The 21591-nt window shown below is 35.6% G+C and overlaps 1 protein-coding gene across 2 annotated transcripts in view; it reads left to right on the forward strand.

Moving 5' to 3' along the window:
• The window catches only part of phip.L (pleckstrin homology domain interacting protein L homeolog), a 95771-nt gene that overhangs the window by 41889 nt on the left and 32291 nt on the right, over positions 1–21591 (forward strand). For both annotated transcript variants that reach the window (XM_018240597.2, XM_018240598.2), the window contains exons 12-23: positions 1107–1147; positions 1313–1411; positions 1908–2055; positions 3101–3235; positions 3637–3765; positions 7673–7898; positions 9847–9984; positions 10613–10796; positions 11240–11360; positions 13651–13785; positions 15465–15556; positions 19287–19518. In XM_018240597.2, coding sequence (XP_018096086.1) covers positions 1107–1147; positions 1313–1411; positions 1908–2055; positions 3101–3235; positions 3637–3765; positions 7673–7898; positions 9847–9984; positions 10613–10796; positions 11240–11360; positions 13651–13785; positions 15465–15556; positions 19287–19518 — 1680 coding nt within the window. The remainder of the gene's footprint in view (positions 1–1106; positions 1148–1312; positions 1412–1907; positions 2056–3100; positions 3236–3636; positions 3766–7672; positions 7899–9846; positions 9985–10612; positions 10797–11239; positions 11361–13650; positions 13786–15464; positions 15557–19286; positions 19519–21591) is intronic.

Raw genomic sequence — 21591 nt, forward strand, 5'->3', positions numbered from 1 at the left:
AAATAAACCGTTTTAAGGGAGATATGTGGTTGCTTATCCATTTCTATAATCAGAGTCCACTGTGAACTTTGCAAGTATTGCACTCAGGTTCTGGCCACACGGGCAGATTTGGGGAGATTAATCGCCAGGCGACAAATCTCTTCTTCGCGGCGACTAATCTCCCCGATCTGCCTTCTGCCGGCTAAAATGAAAATCGCCTGGGGGCAGGCACACTGAGCGCTTTGTTTTCCCGAAGTCGCCCATAATTGCCTCACAAGGAAACAAGGAAGACCCCAAAGGAAGTGTGTGGGCAGCTCTATGCCTATCACCAAACCGCAGATAGCTTATTGTCACAAGTCTGCTGGTTGGGGGTTGGTCCTGTTACAATAAAATTGCTGAACTGACATGACATCCCCCTTGGCTTGTTGAGGTTGGGGGTTGTTGTTTGGTCTCACTCTGTACCAGCAACAAAAGCCACTGGTGCTGAGAGATTTGTCAGCAAAATCAAAGTTAAACTATATAAACCACAAACAACTGGAAAACTTAAAACAACTTCTATATTCATTGAGCATATATATGTGATCCTTATTGTCTTATGCATAATATCTATTACACCTTTTGGCTTTCACTTGTTGCTGCCTCTCTCATCTATTTAGCCCCTAGACTGAATTTTTTCTTCCATTGCATCCTTTTAAAAGTTTTTAACTTTAATACATCTACCATGTTTTGAGGAAATATTTTGATGTGAGGATTACCTAAATCATGCACCAATAATGTGTTTCAATAGATTTCTTTAACAAAAATCTGTTGCAAAACCTCTTGTCCTCATTTTTCCACTTGTATAATCAGCAAATCATTATGATCTTGTAATTTAACCAAACTCCTCAATATACAGTACATGTAATCCTTGGTATGTAATGGCCATGTTTCTTATATTTATACTCAAATCTCATTCTTTATTTCACACTTTGGTTGTAGCATCCATTTTATATTTTGTCTTGTCTGCCTATGTTCAGTATTCTGTAATAAATATGAGATAGTGATAAAATTGTGCTTGAATAATGACTTAAATGATTTTAAATGGATTGCCTTACCTAAATGAAATATTCAAAATTTATTACCAACAGGACAAGGTGGACAGCATCCAATTTTCTAATACTGGCAACAGGTAAGATAGAATAAATCATTATATTCTGTACAAAATAGTTTGCAAAAATTGACCTCTATCTATCTATTAAGTTGCATTAATTAAATACACAATAGCAACACAGTTTCTCCCCTCCCCCTCATTTCTTCTTTGGGTGTGTTAGCTTGTATTGTTTTCTTTCTAAAGATTCGTTAGTGGAAGCCGTGACGGGACTGCTCGCATATGGCAATTTAAGAGACGTGAATGGAGGAGCATTTTGCTAGATATGACGACTCGCCCAACAGGGTAAGACTGATCTTTCTGGAATATTGTTCAAACCATTTTGTTATAGGGCACAACTATTGATATAGAACATAGCCCAATCACCCATAACTCAATCACTCATTTTATTAATACATTCGTAACTAAAGAATCCACAGTTGGTGAATATGATATATAGAATACAATCACATTAATAACTGGAAATGTCAGTGACTTGAAGTTTTAGTCGTAGAAAGAAACAGAAGAATAGAATAACATTGGAACGGATAAAGAGACTAATTTTATTTAAAAACGTTTCCTAGAGATACCACTTTTACATATAATGCATATTTTCATGAGCAGTTTTGTAAGATCGCATACAGCTTGAATTAGAGAGTGTATTATGTATGTGCTATCAATGCAAAAATAGTTCTGTTTCTTTAAAAAAACATACAAATATGAAAGATACTTGTCTAGGCTGTTGTAACAAACATTAAATAATAAATCCTCATTATTTTTGCTTTATGTTTACATGGCTCAGTGTTCAGGGAGTGGAAGACAAGATAACAAAATTAAAAGTAACTATGGTGGCTTGGGACCGTCATGACAACTTTGTTATCACAGCTGTCAACAACATGACCTTGAAAGTCTGGAACTCCTGCACTGGACAACTTGTCCATATATTGATGGTAATCAGTTGGCTCAGCCAAAAAAAATTTATATTGTTTTTAAATTTGAAATATTCAAAATATTTTCATTGACTTCTCAGGATTGGAAAACATAAAAGTTATAGAAATGTAATAGAAAATTGTAGGAGGGGTACAATCACTACCACAGATGTGATCCTTCCATGGAGAAGAATTTTTCCAAAACGAATTTTCCTCTACATGGAAATAATTTACAAATTGTAGTCAGCATTTCCTGATTAATAACAATGTTGTTTAATCCAGGGAAACCGTTTTCCATTTGTAACATTTGCAATAACTGTGTGAATCTGATTGCCGCAGTTCTGAAACTGTTACTTTAAAAAGATGAAAGAATATCATGGTTACTGCAATAAAAGTTTATATATTGAATACAACAGATTATTTTTGCAGTTACCAACCTTTTAGGCGACAGGGAATGGCTAATTCAAGGGGTGCTTTTGAAAAAGACTGGAATATAGATAGGAGAGGGCTTGAATAGAAAGACGAGTAATAAAAAGTAACAATAACTTTGTAGCCTTGCAGAGAATAAGTTCTTTTTGATGAGGCAGTGACTGCTATTTGAAAGCTGGAAAGAGTTAGAAGAAGAAAGCAAATTAATTTAAAAAAAGTTTAACAGCAGAACAATGGGACGGTAACGAGATAGCAGTTTTCTAACAAGATAACAGCTCCCTGGTAGATATAAGAACAGCACTCAATAGTAAAAATACAGGTCCCACTGCAACACCTTCAGTTACATTGAGTAGGAGAAACAATAAGTTAGAAAGCAGTTCCATAGTGCAGCACTGGCTCTTTCTGAAAGCATGACAAGGCAAAATAACCTGATGGCTGCCTAAACACCAATATTACAACTAAAAAAATATACTTATTAGTTCAGGAATGAAATTTTATATGGTAGAGTGAATTATTTACAGTGTAAACAGTTTGATTTAGAAATACAAACGACACCACAAAAATCATGACTAAATCCCTTTTGTAACATCCCTTTAAGAGATTGAGAACCTTACATTTTGGCTTTAAATTCCTTCAGGGCCACGAGGATGAAGTGTTTGTGCTAGAATCACACCCTTTTGATCCAAGAGTTTTATTTTCTGCTGGTCATGATGGAAATGTCATAGTATGGGATTTAGCACGAGGAGTGAAAATAAGATCTTACTTTAACATGGTACGTTAGTTCTTTGAATAATTATCTTCATTGTATGCCTTTGTCTTATTACTTTCAGTACTGTGGTAAATACACATCATACCTCAAATTTTTACCATGATTTTTATACGTTCATAATGTTGATAATTTTATCGTCTAAAATTGGTGCACTCAAATTAGACCTATTTATTCTACTATTACGACACTAGAGTTTTTAAGTTACCAGTCCCACAAGGATACATATATTTGTGATAATGTTGCTTTTGTTCTAGTGATTTAGTACCTAGTTATGCATCAGTTCTGCTTCAGTTTTAATTCTTAAAAATGTAATGTTTTCTAGTTTTCATCAATGATCATTTTGTAGCAATGTATGTTATCAAAGTAATAAATAAAAATAAAGCTAATCATGAACTGTTTAACAGATTGAGGGTCAAGGTCATGGAGCCGTGTTTGACTGTAAGTGCTCTCCGGATGGACAGCACTTTGCATGTACAGACTCCCACGGCCATCTGCTGATATTTGGCTTTGGTTCCAGCAGCAAATATGATAAGGTAAGTTAAAATTTAGTGTGCATAACGTTTTTTTTCATTGCAGTTTAGGATCAAGTTCAAAGTACAGTTTTATGTTTACAGAGAAAAAGGCAATCATTTTTAAAAATTAATTGATTTATTTGATTATAGTAGAGTCTATGCGATATCGCCATCCACTAATATGAACGTGGTGTTACAGTTTGTACATTTTAAATATGCAATTATATCCGCTCTCTGCCAATCAATTCGTACTTGACCAGATGAAAGGGAGTCTGAGAAAATCCGAAAATGTTGCCAGGCTAAATGAACTATGCACTTAAAGTACTTTGGGGTCTATTCATTTAGGCCCCAGACCTTGTCAACATTTGATTTCCATATCGCTTGTCAGCCACTGACCACTTATTTGAATTGAGGCATTTGTACCACTTCAGATTGGATCCTGTAATAACTGATTTGCACATTTGCTTTTTTAGTTTCCCCAGATAGATTTCCATTAATATTTTCAACAAGATACCAATAGGTATCACAGTAGTATGCATATGCTAAGATATATTCACATCACATCCTGACAGTATGGAAACTCTACAAGATTAATAATTGTTTCATATATGACGAAAGATTTTACAAAAATATCAACCCCTTTTAATATATCAATCCAAAGATAATTTTACTGGGAAAAAGTAATCAAACTTTAAGATCAGTATTCTTAAATTGTGTTGTGTCCAAATTCTGATTACCAAATAAGAGAAGCTCAATATGGTGTCATGCATTTTATATGCCTATATATACCAACCGGCAAAGGCGGAGCTGTAGCTGTGGCTTATAGAATTATACAGTATTGTGCAATTTTGGCGAGTTTTTCAGAGCATGTATGAATTTACAGAGGATGACATTAATACTATTGTGATTGTTTAGCACAGTCTGAGTAGTTAATGTGTCCTGTGCTTAACTGGCTAGAAGTTGCTTACTAGAAAACATTTTTCAAAGCCACAGTCCTCAAACCAGAATAAATAAAAAATAATCTTTAAATGGCCACATAAAAGCATGTCTCCATATTCCCGTCATATTGTATAGGAAATTGTACTGTTTTTTATGTAAAGCAGTATCTTCTGTGTATTGTTTCTAAGAAAGTCATGTACCTGGCATGAGCGTCTGCAGAAAATATTTCAAGGTTGGGCAAGCAAGTAAACACATCACAAGTAAAACAAATATATTGAACAGCTAAAATGGTTATGAAGTTCTCTAGGTTGGTGGCGAAAAAAAATACGGTGCATAATCGAGTGTGGGGAGGTTAGAAGCTATATTGACTCAACTCTGAGCCAATGAGCCATTTTTCTCCACTTTGCAAGCAAATCCATGCCTGGGGCACACCTATTAGCAGGTGAGTCAGTGCATCAGATGGAATGGTCTGTAATCTAGTTATTCTTACTTACATACTTGCATCAACTCACACACTTGCACTTACAGTCTGAGTATTGAGAAATAGCTGATCTGCAGGAATCCTCTGGCTTTTGTCTCTTCATTAACAGGCACACTGTTGGCCTGGGTGCATACACACAGAGCAGATTTTGTTGTGAAAACATGCATTTGTGCGGAAACCCATTGCGTGTTCCTTTACCCAAGTCGACACAGTGCCCTCTCAGTGCAGAGAGCAAGTGGGTTGAGGCCCAGAAATAGCTGAGCGTGGCACTAGCCTGAGAGAGACACAATATACATATACAATCATATGAAAAAGTTTGGGAACATTTCTTAGCCTGTATAATAATTTACTCCACTCAACAAAAAAAGATAAGTGGTATGTCTTTCATTTCCCAGAGTACTGGGGTGTTTTCTGAACAAAGATTTTTAGTGAAACAGTATTCAGTTGTATGAAATTAAAACAAATGTGAAAAACTGGCTGTTCAAAAATGTGGAAACCCTTTTCATTTTCGTAATTTGAATGCATATAATGGCTCAATACTGCTTACTGGCAACACCAAATTGGTTGGATTAGCTCGTTAAGCCTTGAACTTCATAGGCAGGTGTGTCCAGTCATGAGAAAAGGTACAGTATTTACATTAAGGTGGCTAATAGCAAATTCTATTTGACTCTCCTCTAAAGAGTGACAGCATGGGATCCTCAAAACAACTCTCAAAAGATCTGAAAACAAAGTTTGTTCAGTTTCATTGTTTAGGGGAAGGCTACAAAAAGCTATCTCAGAGGTTTCAACAGTTGGTTTCAACTGTAAGGAATACAATCAGGAAATGGAAAGCTACAGGCACAGTTGCTGTAAAATCCAGGTCTGGCAGACCAAGAAAAATACAGGAGCGACATATCTGGAGGATTGCGAGTGGTTACAGACAACCCAAAGATCACATGGTTCCAGTTCAATAAAGAATCCCCTGGAGCACAGTGGATAATAATAAAATGCAATTACCTTTTATAAAATACAACAAAAAATATAACAGCATGAATACAGTCCCTATAACAATGGGTGTCCAGTTTAATAATAATGTCCCTAGAAGCCATGGCTGGATAGATACAGTGGCATTTGTAATGATGATACCACAGAAAACAGGAAAATAAATACAGTGCAGGTCCTGCTGGCAGTGTGCATGGGCTTTACTCAATCAGGGACTCGTACTCATCCAATCTGTGTTCAGCTCTACCAGGATCTTAACACAGATCATATCTACAGGCAGCAGGCTTGAAACGGCTTCAGTTCAGGTCAGAAACTTCAAAGGCAAGCACCTGGTTCTGCACTTGAGTGTGCATCAACACCTCCCTTTCCACAGTGAGAAGAAAGAGGGGCTAACCATCTCCTTAAAGTACAAGGGGCACATTAATTTGATTGAGCTTCCTGAGGGTTAATGTAGACTGATTGCATGCTTAGATGTGATAATGGATGTGTTGATGCATGTATGTAAAGTGAGATGTTGAAACGATCTGCATCTCTGTCTTCCATAGTTTACATGTAGTGGATTGTATCATGCACTATAGGTTCTGTGTACCAAGTTATTACCTTGTATGAACCATGTTGCCATATGTTTCCCCCTCCCCCCCCCTTTCCCTAGAAATTTAAATAAATAAAAACTTTTAAAAAAAAAAAGTACAAGGGGCAGCTTTTATGTGCATTTTTGCTGTTTGTGGGAACAATGCAACATCTGTGGGTACAGAAACATGCATATATGGTCAGATATATTTATATGCCTTGAATCTGTTCATAGAATAGAGATTGAGTGATGCAGGCATTGTATGTAGGCTTTTCTAAGCTTTATTCCCTATATTCTTCCCCAGCTCCACAGTTGTGTGTGTTATCAGGAGAAGTCTATGCTCTAGTGAATATTAGCTAGTAATTTTAATTTTTGGTTGGTTTCACCTTCACCACAGGCCGGGTTGTCTTGTTTCAGTCCCTAATCAGCTTAGAAAGTTCACTACTTTCTCTGCTACAAGCTACACTGTGAACAAATAGCATATCTAATTGCCAGCAACTGGCCTCATCGATCCTGGCCCCTGACAATGTATATTTACTACCAACATGACTATTCACCTCAACTGGAAACACTACATTTGATGGATGGGCTGTGAAACCGTTTCAACTGGAGTATGATCCAAACTCTACTAAAAGCTTGGTAAACAGCTGGCAAAGGTTTAGGAATGTTATTGCTCTGAGGCTCATCCATTTTGTTACTTATAGCATTTCCTGCTCAGAGAGTATAGCCCCTGGAGACTAGCCAATTTAAACTTGCAGCTTTCTTTATTCATCCAAAGTAATATAGAAATCAATAAGAAAAACATTTTTATGTATGTGCTGTATCAGCTGTTAAGAAAGCATAGCCTCCTATGTCTGAAAAACTATCACAGCTGTTATACTGTGCATTGTCATGTTTAGGAGAAAATATTGGAAAATGTTCTTATTTTGTTTTCCCTTATTTGCCTGTTGTTACAGATAGCAGACCAGATGTTCTTTCACAGTGATTACCGGCCTCTTATACGGGATGCCAACAACTATGTGTTGGATGAACAAACACAACAGGCTCCTCATCTTATGCCCCCTCCATTTCTGGTAGATGTTGATGGTAACCCACATCCACAACGTTATCAGCGATTGGTCCCTGGTCGGGAAAACTGTAGAGATGAGCATCTTATTCCTCAAATGGGTTTGACGTCCTCAGGTTAGTGTTTCAATCCTTCATATTCTGTTGTTTTTCTGACTGGATAATTGTTGCATTTTAAATAGCCACTGCGTATTTCAGCTATGCTGCAACTTAATGAATGCAACATCGCTTAAAAGCCCCATTTGAAAAAGCAGTATAGGTACTGTTACTTTTGCATCTTGTCAACGTGTTTAGCCTTTTCATAGTAAGCCAATTTGACACACGTTTGCATGTAACTGCCAACCAACTTTTTTGTCATTTCATTTTGGGGTAATTTTCAGTGGGAAGATATAGCTTAAATATGGATAAATTTGTGTTATATTTTATATCGGTTACACTGTAAAATTTTGCATCCAACTAAATTAAAAGTGTTAGAAAATTTCTTAAAACTTGGGATGAGTAAACGTTTTCACTCATTCCTCCGTCACTCTTCCCCCCCCCAATCGACAAAGAAGGTATTAGATACGCTGTTGGCACTTAGAGCCTTTGTCTCAAATACTGCAAAAAGAACCCAGGGGCACTCCCTGTTAAATAAGAGTAAATCATAGCATGATCGCTTCCAGTGAGAGAACAAACTTAGCAATAAACTAAAATTCCCATAAAAAACCTTATACAGAGGCTGCATTTTAAATACTCTTATGCACATTCTTTAATGGGTAGTAGTTAGATAAATGGGTGTTCAAGTGAATGTTTGTTTTTAAATGCTTTCATTGTATGTTAACACTATTTGTATGGCTATATTATGGTTAATAAAGTATGCCTTTTTAATATGAAAACTGATATCCTTGGGCGTGATGCCTGTTAGAAGGTGGGTCGGAGTTGTAAGTTATACTTAGAGCCTTTGCTTGCAAACACGTATCCTATATGTATTTGACAGACAAAGGGTTAAAAGGGAAAACCCCAAAAAGCAGCTCCCGTGTTAGAAATCAGTAAGTCATTTTAGAATATTACCAGGATGGCATCCCTACCCAATCCCTCCCCATTTCAAGCACTAACTATTGGAAAATAACTATTTTTTCTTTTCTACTCATGGAAGAAAGTTTTTGCATAATTTTATTTCTGTGCAACTTTGCAATTACATAAGTTATAACTTTAAATGCTTTTGAATGATTTTAAACAGTCTGAATTTACATTACTTGTTAGCGACATATTTAAAAGTATCCTTATATGCTTTTGTGATTGATGGAGCCTCAATGCAGGTTATACTGCATCTGTCTGTTTGTGAGGGTATACTACTTATTTTTTGTTATCCTGAAATTTTTTTTTGTTTTGATTATAACACAAAATGGAGAGTGAACCAAGTAATTACGCACAACTTAATGTGTAATTGTATTTCGTAAAAATAACGTTTGTCTATTGAATAAAAATTACAGGATAAGAAATACCTTTGATTTTGCTTTACTTTTTTTTTTATACTTTTTTGATTCGCCTGAATACCCAATCCTTTGTGAAAGATTTTTCAGAATACTAGACTGAATCCGAACCCTGATTTACATATGCAAATTAGGGCTAGCAAATGTGGAAAATGAAGCGCACGGTTAAAAATTATTTCACTTCCTTTGTGTGATGAAAAGTCACATGTTGTTAAGGATCCGGTTTGGTCAGGCACTTGGGTTTAGCCGAATCCTGGATTCGTTGCATCCCTACTTTTTTTTATACTTTTTTGATTCTCCTGAATACCCAATCCTTTGTGAAAGATTTTTTAGAATACTAGACTGAATCCGAACCCTGATTTACATATGCAAATTAGGGCTAGCAAGTGTGGAAAAAAAAGCGCATGGTTAAAAATTTTCACTTCCTTTGTGTGATGAAAAGTCACATGTTGTCAAGGATCCGGTGTGGTCAGGCACTTGGATTCAGCCGAATCCTGGTTGAATTCTGAACCAAATCCTGGATTCGTTGCATCCCTACTTTAAGAGCATTTTGTTTAATTAATTTCAAATTTCTTGTTTAATGTTTTATGTAGGGATGAACCAGGTACTCAGCCAGCAAGCTAACAATGAAGCGAGCCCTTTGGATAGCCTAATTCAAAGGCTCCAACAAGAGCAAGACCAGAGAATGAATGCAGACACATCGAGTGGTTTTAACAGCCGAACAGGCAGAGGCAAGAATACAAATTTTACCTGCTTTTCAAAAGATAGGATTTTATTCATAGGCAATGTGATCAGATTGGACTTCAAAATCAAAGGGGACACTGCTCTGCCTTGTGAGGATTTTTTTTATTTAAAAATCCATTGTTTGTCGTGCTGAGACTCAACAAGGTCACACAAGCATTTAACAGCATCTTAGTAGCTCCCTGCCTAGGGTTACTAGATCACTGGAAAATTCAGGGGCACTAAATGCATGTTGCAGGGCTAATGTAAATTGAATTGAAATAAGTGCATCCCTTCAAACTAGATTTTCCAGAAATGTCCTTGAATTTTCAAGTGATCAGGTGGAGCTCAAAATGCAATCGCCTCGTAGTCGTAGGCGTAGGAGCTTTTTTGGAGAGAAAAGTTTAATAGAGACTGATGCTGAATAATATTTTGTCAAGATGTTAATTTTTTAAACTGGCAACTGAAAAATTATTTACCCATACTATACCCCAATATTGTAGTATGGTTATTCAGATTATATAGTCCTATTGAGATATTTGGGTAGGATATGTACAATTCATTTTTAGGCTATCAATATAACAACGTTAACATTTGAGGTGAAATTAATTTTTTTCTCATGTACTTATTTTTGTGCAGCCTCTGTGAGCTCTTCTTCAGAAGTCCATTCACCACCAAATATCGGATTAAGACGCAGTGGCCAAATTGAAGGTGTTCGGCAGATGCATAGCAACGCTCCTAGAAGTGAAATTGCAACTGAAAGGGATCTTGTTGCTTGGAGTAGAAGAGTGGTTGTTCCTGAGCTCTCTACTGGAGTATCAAGGTAAGGTACTTTACCCTTTAAAGTGCCAGCCCCATGTTCTTCAAACACACAAAAATGAGTTTGCTGGTGGAACATAAAAAGGGAAATGCTTACCATTTATATGCTTTGAGAACCTTACCCTTTTATGTACGATATACTACTCTCCAGCATACTTGCAGCCAATTCCAGCAGTGGCCAGTTCCTACAGGATCAAAAGAGTGTGCATAAATGTACATAGTTATTGCAGCTACTAAAGCAGTTATAGAAGCACACAACCTTTGTAACTGTGGGTCTTTTTGCAATCTGTATTTTTGGCAGTTGATGTGACAAGATTAGTATTTCCCATACAAGGGAGACACATTCAAATCTGAACATTGTCAGTGTTTTTATTCTGGCCCGTTGCTTGAGTCTGTGACCTTGTGGAATAAAAGATCTAGGACATGAACCTTTATCTGGTTTCACAGTAAACAGGAAGAATGGAGAACTGCAAAAGGAGAAGAGGAAATACGGATGTACAAAGCAGAAGACACAAAGAAAACTATTACAAATCATGCTGTGAGAGAAAACAAAGTTTCTTATTCCAAGGTAACCAGCTCACTTTGTCAAAAATTAAAGCCACCATAATTACACCTATTTTTCATAACCAATTTTAAGTTCAGTGAGTACTATACTGAGTGGGGAACAACTTGAATCAGAGAAAATATAATTGTTTTTAAATGTGTCTTCAGACCCATGATTTGTTTGTGTGTTGTGAAAGTTGATGAATTCAAATTTGTTCCAGGAATAATATATTAAGGCACAACATATTACCGTAGCTCTTTAGCAAATTCCACTATTTGTTGGCTTGTTTATTTTAATAGCATTATCAGAGAAAATTATTTCAAAATGATTGCCCAATGAGACAAAATATATATAAACATATCCGTGCTAGATGCAGTCCACTATGAATACCATGCAAGGAATGATTTGATTGCAGCTCCCTTAAACTTGTAAGGTGGAACCTTCTCATCTCTGATCGTCCTCTTTAAAAAAAAATAAATATATATATATATATATATATATATATATATATATATACACACATACACACATACATACATACATACATACATACATACATACATACATACATACATACATACATACATCGGTCTATATCTATATCGAGTAAAAAAAAAATACTGGAAGGAAGTGCAAAATAGAAAAAGATAATTATATATATATATATATATATATATATATATATATATATATATATATATATATATATATATATATATATATATATATATATATATATATATATATATATATATATATATATATATATATATATATATATATATATATATATGTTATATGTCACATTAACACCTGTCTGTGTATTTAAACTTTATATTAATTTGTGTACTACACTGTGTCAGAAAACTTCAGTGAGCATGGTAGATGAAGAAAAAAAATTGCTTTAATTCAGATACTTGCACTATATTCAATTCCCGCTCTCAAATCTACTTACTTAGATGTATTTATCAATGAATGAAAGTTAGTACTCACCATTTGATAAATCAGGTTTTAAATATCCCATAAGAATTAATAGAATGTGAGTTTTTTATTTATTAAGCTCTAATTTTGTTAAATTTGATTTGGGTACTCACTTTTAAGGTGAGTTTAATGATCAATAATTGGTTTATTACACAGGTGTTTGCAGTGGGAAACTTGCGCCCATGCAGTGCATAGCTAAATCTTTTCTAGCAGAATGGCCCAGAATATGTTTGTAGCCTAATACAGAACTGTGGCTATATTTGTGGGAAATCTATTTTATTTGACAACTTCCATGACATGATGCAGATATTGGTGAATAGGATCCGATCATATAAATCTGAAACTTGTGAGCCACAGTGGTGTCAAGAGTAGTCTGTTCTTCTTCCCATAGTGTAGTGTCTGTTTATGGTGATATATTTAAGTGTGATGATTAAACTTCTCACTTTCTTCAACCGCTAATTTATTCAGTAAGGCAAAATATACTCAACTTCTAAAAATATTTATCTATATTGCAAATATGACACAGCATGTGAAATAATAGCAAAAATGTAGGAAGCAGTAATCCTTGAAGTCTTTATTGAGGTGGTGATTAACGCTACATATTTTAGTTTTGGCCCTTTACCAAGTGTACAGGAACCATACTGGATGGACATTTGCCTGACGCAACTTATTTGGTATTCTAACTTTACCTGCATTGTTACCACATACTAACATAGTTACTGTAATGTCCTGTAATGTAGAGTGACAGGATCCAAAGAAAAAATATACAATTACTTAGCAGCATATTGGTTTTTTTTCCTCCACCCAACGCAATTCCAATTATAGCTGTTTTCTTAATTAGGCACAAAAGATCCTCCTCTGCCTCATGGATAACACATGCTAATGAAGATTGCAGCTTATGAGAGGGTTTATACATGCTTTAGAAAGTGCCATGTTATGGGGGAGTGTAGGATATCCTCCTTGCAGTATTATCTCAGGGCATTGGAAGCATTCCTAAACCAAATCGATTTGTGTATTGGACGTTATGATGATTGTGTATTTGGGAGAGTCCCTGATCAGAGCCTTGGAAGTAGATTATAATGTATAATTGCATTACTTATGGGGTCTTAACCAAATGCTGAGGTAGTTTGAAGCCAGAAAATCTGGAAATATTTGTCATTTATTTTTGGGCTGTAGAATGACTTTAAAATAATGCTTATTTCTATGCAGCTGACATATAGTAAAGTAATTGGTAATATTCTTTAATAGGTTATTAATTATGGTAAAATTTATAGTATCATTCTCATAGTAATTTTCCCATCTACCACCTGTCCTTTTTCTTTCCCATTTGTAGAACCACTCACAGGAACTGTTACTGAACAATGGAGACTCTAAAAAGCAGTCATCCAATTCCAACAACTACTGCACTCGAGCTACTCTTGAAGAACAAACAGGTCCTACTGAAGAGGTTGAGAATAGTTCATCAGATGTAAGTTTGTTGTTTTTGCTTCAGCAAAAATGCGTCTGCTAATCATTTTAGGGATCTGATTGCTTCTATTGATCTTTTAAGATAAAATATGCAGTAGGTTAGCTTAAGTGCAAAGTATCTTATTTCACAAAGCTTCAAATTAAAGTAGAATGAAAGAAAAATAACTGGAGGTGCAAATCATTTAATCGTTTAACTTCTACTTCAGAATACTTTGTACTGAGTCATCAGGTTCTATCTTCCTGCCTGGTGCCATCCCCTACATGGTGCAGTGCTGAACTGGTGACATATCTTGCACAGCAAGCTTCAGTTAGCAAGAAAATGGCAGAGAGTAATCCAGACCAGTGTATTTTTTTTAAAGAAAGGGAACCGGGGTAGTAGGTTAATGATTAGCGTCAATGATTTCTATTTTTGTTCTTTTTTTAGGGTGTTCTTCTTGGTTTTATAACAGTGGCTCACAAAATATGCATGTTTTCAATCGCCACAACTTTCTTAACCTCTTTTTCTTCTTAACATCCTGGCCTGCTGTATCCCTCACATCCAATACTTTGAAGGATGTGTGGACAGCTATCTTAGTTCTCTAAATTTATCTAAATTGAAGCTGCCTGACACAACAATTTAATAACTACCTGCCCTAACAGTATTAAGACTATGGCACATTTGTCTGCCTGAGGTCAGTGGAAGCTAAAATGCCTCAATAACCACACTTATTTAAATATTTAATGAAAAGCTTCCGGTGATGTAACTGGATCTGTTTGTCACTGCTCCATGTGTTTTAGTCATTGCACTTGAAATTTCACATTATCAAAAGCTGTTGCAGGTAGTTTCCATTAAAAAGCATTTTGGTTTGAAATCTGCCCCACATATTAATGCTTAACTGTAAGGGGCAGATTTATTAAGGGTCGAAGTGAAAAAAAATGTTCAATTCAAATTGTGAATTTTCCAAACTTGAGTTTTAATTAGAATTTCGAGATGTATCATACGCTGGCCCTTTGAATTTGAATTCGATTATTCGCCACCTAAAACCTGCAAATTGCTGTATAAGTCAATGGGAGAAGTCCAAGGATCGAATTGGTGATGTTTGCAGCCTTCCTGACATTCAAGTTTTTTTAATTCGATTTGAATTTTTCTAAATCGAAGTGAATTCGATTTGAGTTTTTGGGTCGATTAAATTCATCCGAGCTGAGAAAATTCTATTTTATTAATAAATTTAGATTGGTTGAATTTCGAGTTTATAGGAGTTTTAAATAACTAAATAATTGGTGGCAAAACACCTGAAAATACCTTTTGCATGGCATCTTAACTGTGCCTTTTGAATATGTGATTGTGCAAAAACGCAGAACAACACGTTCTCACAAATATATGGTTCAAACTGTTTTAAAGTGACTAATGCAAATTTTTACTTTTAAAGGCACAAAACTGTAAGAGTTCATGATTCAGCATTGTAACAAATCTGAATCCTGTAAAATGTTGGGATTTTGGCCAAATTTAAAACAAAATCCTAGATCTGTCTTCTATAAAAATAATGTTAGATGACAAGTGTGGAAAAAAACCTGCCACAATATGTCCCCTTTTAAGTAATTTTTCAGAGTTTTGTGGATGATTCTGTTCTTTCTTTGCTTTATTGATAAAAATTCTGTGGAGTTCATTTAAACAAAGAAATGCATACATCTCTATGTTAGGAAGCTGATGTTGAGAGCGAAGTAGTTGCTGCTAGTGGGGCAACGTCTGAAGAGGATGAAAAGCAAGAATGGCATAGTGATGGGAGTTCCAGGTAAGTGATTTGTTACACTAGCTCTATGCAATATTTTACTTGAGGTGCACTGATTATTTTTCACAGAATGAATGTGTTCATGATCCCTCAGTGATCATTTTCTGACTTAATTTTGCCCGACACGGAAATTCTAGGGGTTGTAAATAAGACCCTTATGGCACATGGGAAATTATAGGTTTATCTAGGGAAAAATGTGTATTGTTTTTTTTCATGAGAACCTAAGCTTTCTTAATCTAAATTTTGTCATCATTTTATGGGATGATTTAGTCAAGTGAGTGATATAAAGCTTTTATTTTTCCAACACCCTGCTCTTATCTGTGATTTATTCACACACACACACACACTCACACACGCACAACCTTATGGCAGCATGATAATCCTTGGAGTGCTGCTGCTTTTGCATTTGTGTGTGTGTTTGTCTATATCTATATCTATATATTGTAATATTGAGGGGGAATCGCAGCCAGCACGCAGTACACAGTTTCTTAGAGAAAGTCAATTCATTTTGAAACTTAAACTCAAAGTAGCTTTTCCTCAGCAGAAAGTAAAATTAACATATAATAAACGGCTTACTTCAGCTTGTGAAAGTCCGTTGGGTTTACAATGTCCAAAGCAGGCCTGGTCAGTCCACTTGAGGCCAAACAACCAAAAACCAACAAATGTCCAGGATTAGCAGACTTTAGTCCTTTGCACACAAGGATATCTGGTTCAGTCCTTCCCTTCCAGGGATCTGCAACCTTGGCTCTCCAGCTGTTAAGGAACTACAAGTCCCACAATGCAGTGAAGGAGTCTAATGAAGGAGAGTCTAAAGGCAAATGCATTGTGGGACTGTGGGACTTGTAGTTCATTAACAGCTGGAGAGCCAAGGTTGCAGATCCCTGCTTTAGCCTGTACAAAGACTTGCAGCTCACAGGCTCCAGGCACCATTCTCTCTCTCTCTCTCAATTGCACCTGTGACTCCTCTTTATGCAGAGTCAAAATCAGGTGTGTACCTGGGTGGAATACATGCTGCTTAAAGGGACCATAGCCCAAATAATGGGGAAATATACCTCCCGTCAAGGATCCAACCCTGGTGTCCTCTACATAATATATCTATCTATTATCTATCTATCTATCTATCTATCTATCTATCTATATATATATATATATATATATATATATATATATATATATATATATATATATATATACTGTTGGTTAAATTTGATAAGATAATGTGCAAAATAAACTTTACTTTATAAAATGACTTGACAGGTATTTAATCATCTTGTTTTTCATTTGTCGAGCAGTAAAAGTACAATATGTGAAAAATTCTCATGCTGTTAATAAGAAATATTTTTCTTGCTTCAGGGAAATTAGTTTGTCTTTCTATCTTAGCTGTCAATAAACAGCACCTTTGTATCTTATCTACTCCCCCTTCCCTCTATTGACTTCTCACTCTGATTTTAGGACTTCTGCCACATTGTATAAATGCAGGCTGAGAATCAGCTGGTCTCTGTATACTCCTGTGTCTGCACTCACAGGAAATGTATAGGTCTGGGTACAGACAAGGAGTGCATTTCAGAATGTAGAAGCATGCTTTGAGCATTTCTTTGCCACAATTCCTACCATGTCTCTTCATCCAGGTGGCACAGTACCTGTGAGTCCCGACACAGAAGCAAGCAAGGGCTAGCAGAGTGGTTTATTCCCTATGACAGTAGCATTAGAGAAGTGGCCTTTTTGATTGCATGAGAAAAACGAAACGAGATTCGGCTTAGCAAAACCTGGAGTAACTGGTCAGATCTACTGGCAGTGTCTGACATGGCTGGTATGCATGCATGCATGCATGCATACATACATACATACATACATACATACATGGTCAGTCATATGAAAAAGTTTGGAACCCTTCTTAATTCTTTGCAATTTTGTATATCATTGGCTGAGCTTTCAAAGCAGCAACTTCATTTTAATATATAACATGCCCTATGGAAACAATAGTATTTCAGCAGTGACAAAATTTATTGGATTAACAGAAAATATAACAAAATTAGACAGGTGCATACATGTAGGCACCCCAACAGAGATATTACATTAATACTTGTTGAGCCTCCTTTTGCAAATGTAACAGCCTCTGGACTCCTCCTATATAGCCTTTCATGAGTGTCTGGATTCTGACTGGTGGTATTTTTGACCATTCGTCCATACAAAATCTCTCCATTTCAGTTAAATATGATGACTGATGAGAATGGACAGCCTGCTTCAAATCATCCCATAGAGTTTCCATGATATTCAAGTCAGGGGACTGTGATGGCCATTCCAGAATATTGTACTTCTCCCTCTGCATAAATGCCTTTGTAGAGTTTCCAAGTGTGTTTAGGGTCATTGTCTTGTTGGGATATCCAACCCCTGCGTAACTTCAACTTTGTGACTGATGCTTGAACATTATACTGAAGAATTTGTTTATATTGGGTCAAATGAATTCGACCCTTGACTTTAACAAGGGCCCAGTCCTTGAACTAGCCCCACAGCATGATGGAACCTCCACCAAATTTGACAGTAGGTTGGAGGTGTTTTTCTTGGAATGCGGTGTTCTTCTTCCGCCATGCAAAGCGATTTTTGTTATGACCAAATGACCCAATTTTCACATTTGATTTAATTCCATACAACTGAATGCTGCTTCACTAAAAATCTTTGTTCAGAAAATACCCCATTACTCAGATGTTCCTGGGAAATGAAAGACATACCACTGTTATCTTTTTTGTTGAAAGTGGAGTAAATTATTATGCAGGCTGAGAGGGGTTCCCAAACTTTTTAATATGACTGTATGTATGTGTATATGTATGTATATTAAATGTAATCTCACCTCAACCATTGCTCTTAAGTTTGACATCTTGCATCAATCACTACATGTAAAAAGTTGCTGCTTTATGTGTTGTACTGTTTTATTTTATCTAGAGGGAGAGGGTTGAGAAGTTTGGTTTCATTGTTGACTGTAGCCATTAAGTTGTTGGTTGAGTTGAGAATATATACTTGAGCAGAAGTGAATTGTATAATAAAAAAAAAAATACTAAATAGTGTTCCTTTGAATGCTGGTAAATTTTCAAGTAAAAACAAGGCCCTCTATGAATAAAAATAAAGTCCTACAATGAACATATTATGGTTGAGTTGTTTATTGTATCTGCTGTGGCGGAGAGGGATGGCCAATAAGTCTCCAGAGTAAGGTGGAGCTTCAGGAAGTGGATCGATCCTGCATCAAGAGTAGGTGATAGTCACCTAATTTCTTAGGGCAACCCCTCAAAAAATGCTTCATCTGAAGGGCTCATTAATATTCACTAAACTTTGATTTCACAGTAAGTGTGAAGTTAATTTCACACAGGTCAAATTTGGGAATATTGCCAACTGAGTGTTTATTGGCTTAATTCGTGTGACTTGTAAGGTAACGCCAAGCGTTTGCCAGAGTAAGGAATGTAGGGAGTGTTTTGGGGTTTTTGTTACCCGCATGCAAAGCATTACTATGTATTTTAGAAATAATCATCATGATATAATCACTCACTCTAGAAAGATACCAGAAGAAAGGCAAATTACAATAAAATAATACTTTTCCATGTTCCAGACATTTATTAGTGTATTGCCCATCTCTATGAATTTTATATAGTCTATATAAAAGTTAGGGAATCCTTTGTGTCTTAATTGTGCATTCTTTAACTCATACTTTGTTTTTAATGGGGGATTTAATAACTTATTTTAGTGACTATTCAAGTGACTACTCAGACTGGACTGCAGATGCTGGGATCAACCTGCAGCCACCAAAGAAAACACTGAAACACAGAACAAAGAAAACAGAAAGCAGCTCCGAGGATGAAGAAAATTCTGATAAGTTTAAACAAAAGCAGAACAAGAAGGAAAGAAAGAAAGGTATGGAGGATAAAGATGGGCCATCTTCACCAAAGAAAAGAAAGCCCAAAGAGCGAAAGCAAAAGGTATCTGCATATACCCCACATTATTGCTTTGAAATGTGCAAATGCTAATTTTAAGGTGATATTGATAATCCTGAGCTGTGTGTGGCCTTAATTAGATTATCAGTATGCAACCTCCCTTCACCCACTTTACTGTGACTGTTTTGTTAGTAGTTATATGAGAAGCTTCAGTATCTCGTAGAATTGACTCAAAGGCAACTGGACATTTAGGGGGTTTATCAAATATACCTCGAATATATACCTCGAATGAACTCATGACTCAAAGGTTTCTAATTAAAAAAAAAAAAAATAAACAAAAAAAAAGCTTGAATGGGAAAAACTCGAATCGGCGAGTTTGGGGTTAACCAAAAAAAAAACAACAAACTTGAATCGCTCTAATTGAGGTTTCATGCAAAACCCTCCGAATAAACCTTGAACATCATGAAGGCTATAAACATCTTCAAATGGTTCAAGGTACCTCTGCTATTGACTCCTACATAACCTTGACAGGTTTTAGGTGGTGTATTTTAGGATTGTAGCTATTTCCAGGTTTGGGATATTGTAAATCTCGAACAAATTTGAGTTTTGTTTTGTTTTTTTTTAACCCGAAAACGTGAATTTTAATTAAATAAAATTTTAAAAACTCAAATTTTCATGGAAAACACAACTCAAGCCGTTATTTTTTGTACATAAGGGATATACTGCTATAGTTTTGCAACTTGAGCAAAATAAATAAAGTGTTTTTTTTGCTTATTGCTATTATAATGCATATTTTTATTTTATAATTTAAAGCAATGATTTTTTTACACTTCCTCTTTTTTTTTTTGATAAACTGAATTTAAATAGAGATATATGAGCTCTCTATATACAACATCCCATCCTATTTACTCCTTTATTGTGTTGTCTGGTTTTCCTAGAAGATAAACAGAAGTCCATTATGCAGAGTGCACTAGTAATCGCATTAACGTTTTTCTCCTCCTTCGCTTTTTATTCAGCAGCTTTCCAGTTTGCAATTTTTGCAATCTGTTTGCTAGGGTCCAAAATACCCTAGCAACCGTGCATTGATTTGAATGAGAGACTGGAATATGAATAGGAGATGCCTGAATAGAAAGATTAGTCATAAAAAGTAACTAGAAATAGAAAGTAAAAGAATTTGTTTTTTTTAGATGGAGTCAGTGACCCCTATTTGAAAGCTGGCAGAAAAATAAAGGAAATAATTCAAAAACTATAAAAAATAAAGGCCAATTGAACAGTTGCTTCGAATTAGCCATGACATTAAAAGTTGACTTAAAGGTGAATCACCCCTTTAATATTTATAATAGACATGTATTGCAAAAAGTTGCAAAAATAAGGAACTGTTGCTGCTAAACTGCTGATGGACAATTCTCAAAGGGCTCTATCATTTTTATCCAATCTGGTGGTCTGTTTGATTTTATTTGGTGTTTAGCCAAATCTTTTTCAAATTCCATCAAATTAAAAAATTATGGTTTCCGTTCATCCCTGATAAAAATGTGTATATAAGCCATGATAACTCATGACTTCTAACTTAGTGCGACAAATAGCACGTCACACAACAACACTAAGCCCTGATGATGTTACTAAACCCTGTTTATAAGGATATATTTTATAGGTGTTCATGGCTTTTGTGAAAAAGAAGCGTTAGACCTTTTCAACCTTGAGATCATGACCATGCACTTATTATATTTCTTGTTGAGAAAATTTAATGATTATGAAAGTTCTTGCTGTATTTGGGCTGAACATTACAAAACAAGTTTTCGTCCTATTGATCATAATAGTTTATTAAGAAAATCCAGTTTTCTTACACTGCTTTGCATATATGCTAAGCAAGTTAATAAGCTCTCTGACAGTGACCTGCTTCCTTCTGTGTTCTTAAAGGGATACTGTCATGGGAAAACATGTTTTTTCAAAAAGCATCCGCTAATGGTGCTGTACCAGCATAATTCTGCACTGAAATCCATTTTTTAATATTCAATTTTGAAATCTGACATGTGGCTAGACATATTGTCAGTTTCCCAGCTGCCCCCCAGTCATGTGACTTGTGCTCTGATAAACTTCAGTCACTCTTTACTGCTGTAC

Source organism: Xenopus laevis, chromosome 5L (genome assembly GCF_017654675.1).
Source record: "Xenopus laevis strain J_2021 chromosome 5L, Xenopus_laevis_v10.1, whole genome shotgun sequence".
NCBI classification, from domain to species: Eukaryota; Metazoa; Chordata; class Amphibia; order Anura; family Pipidae; genus Xenopus; species Xenopus laevis.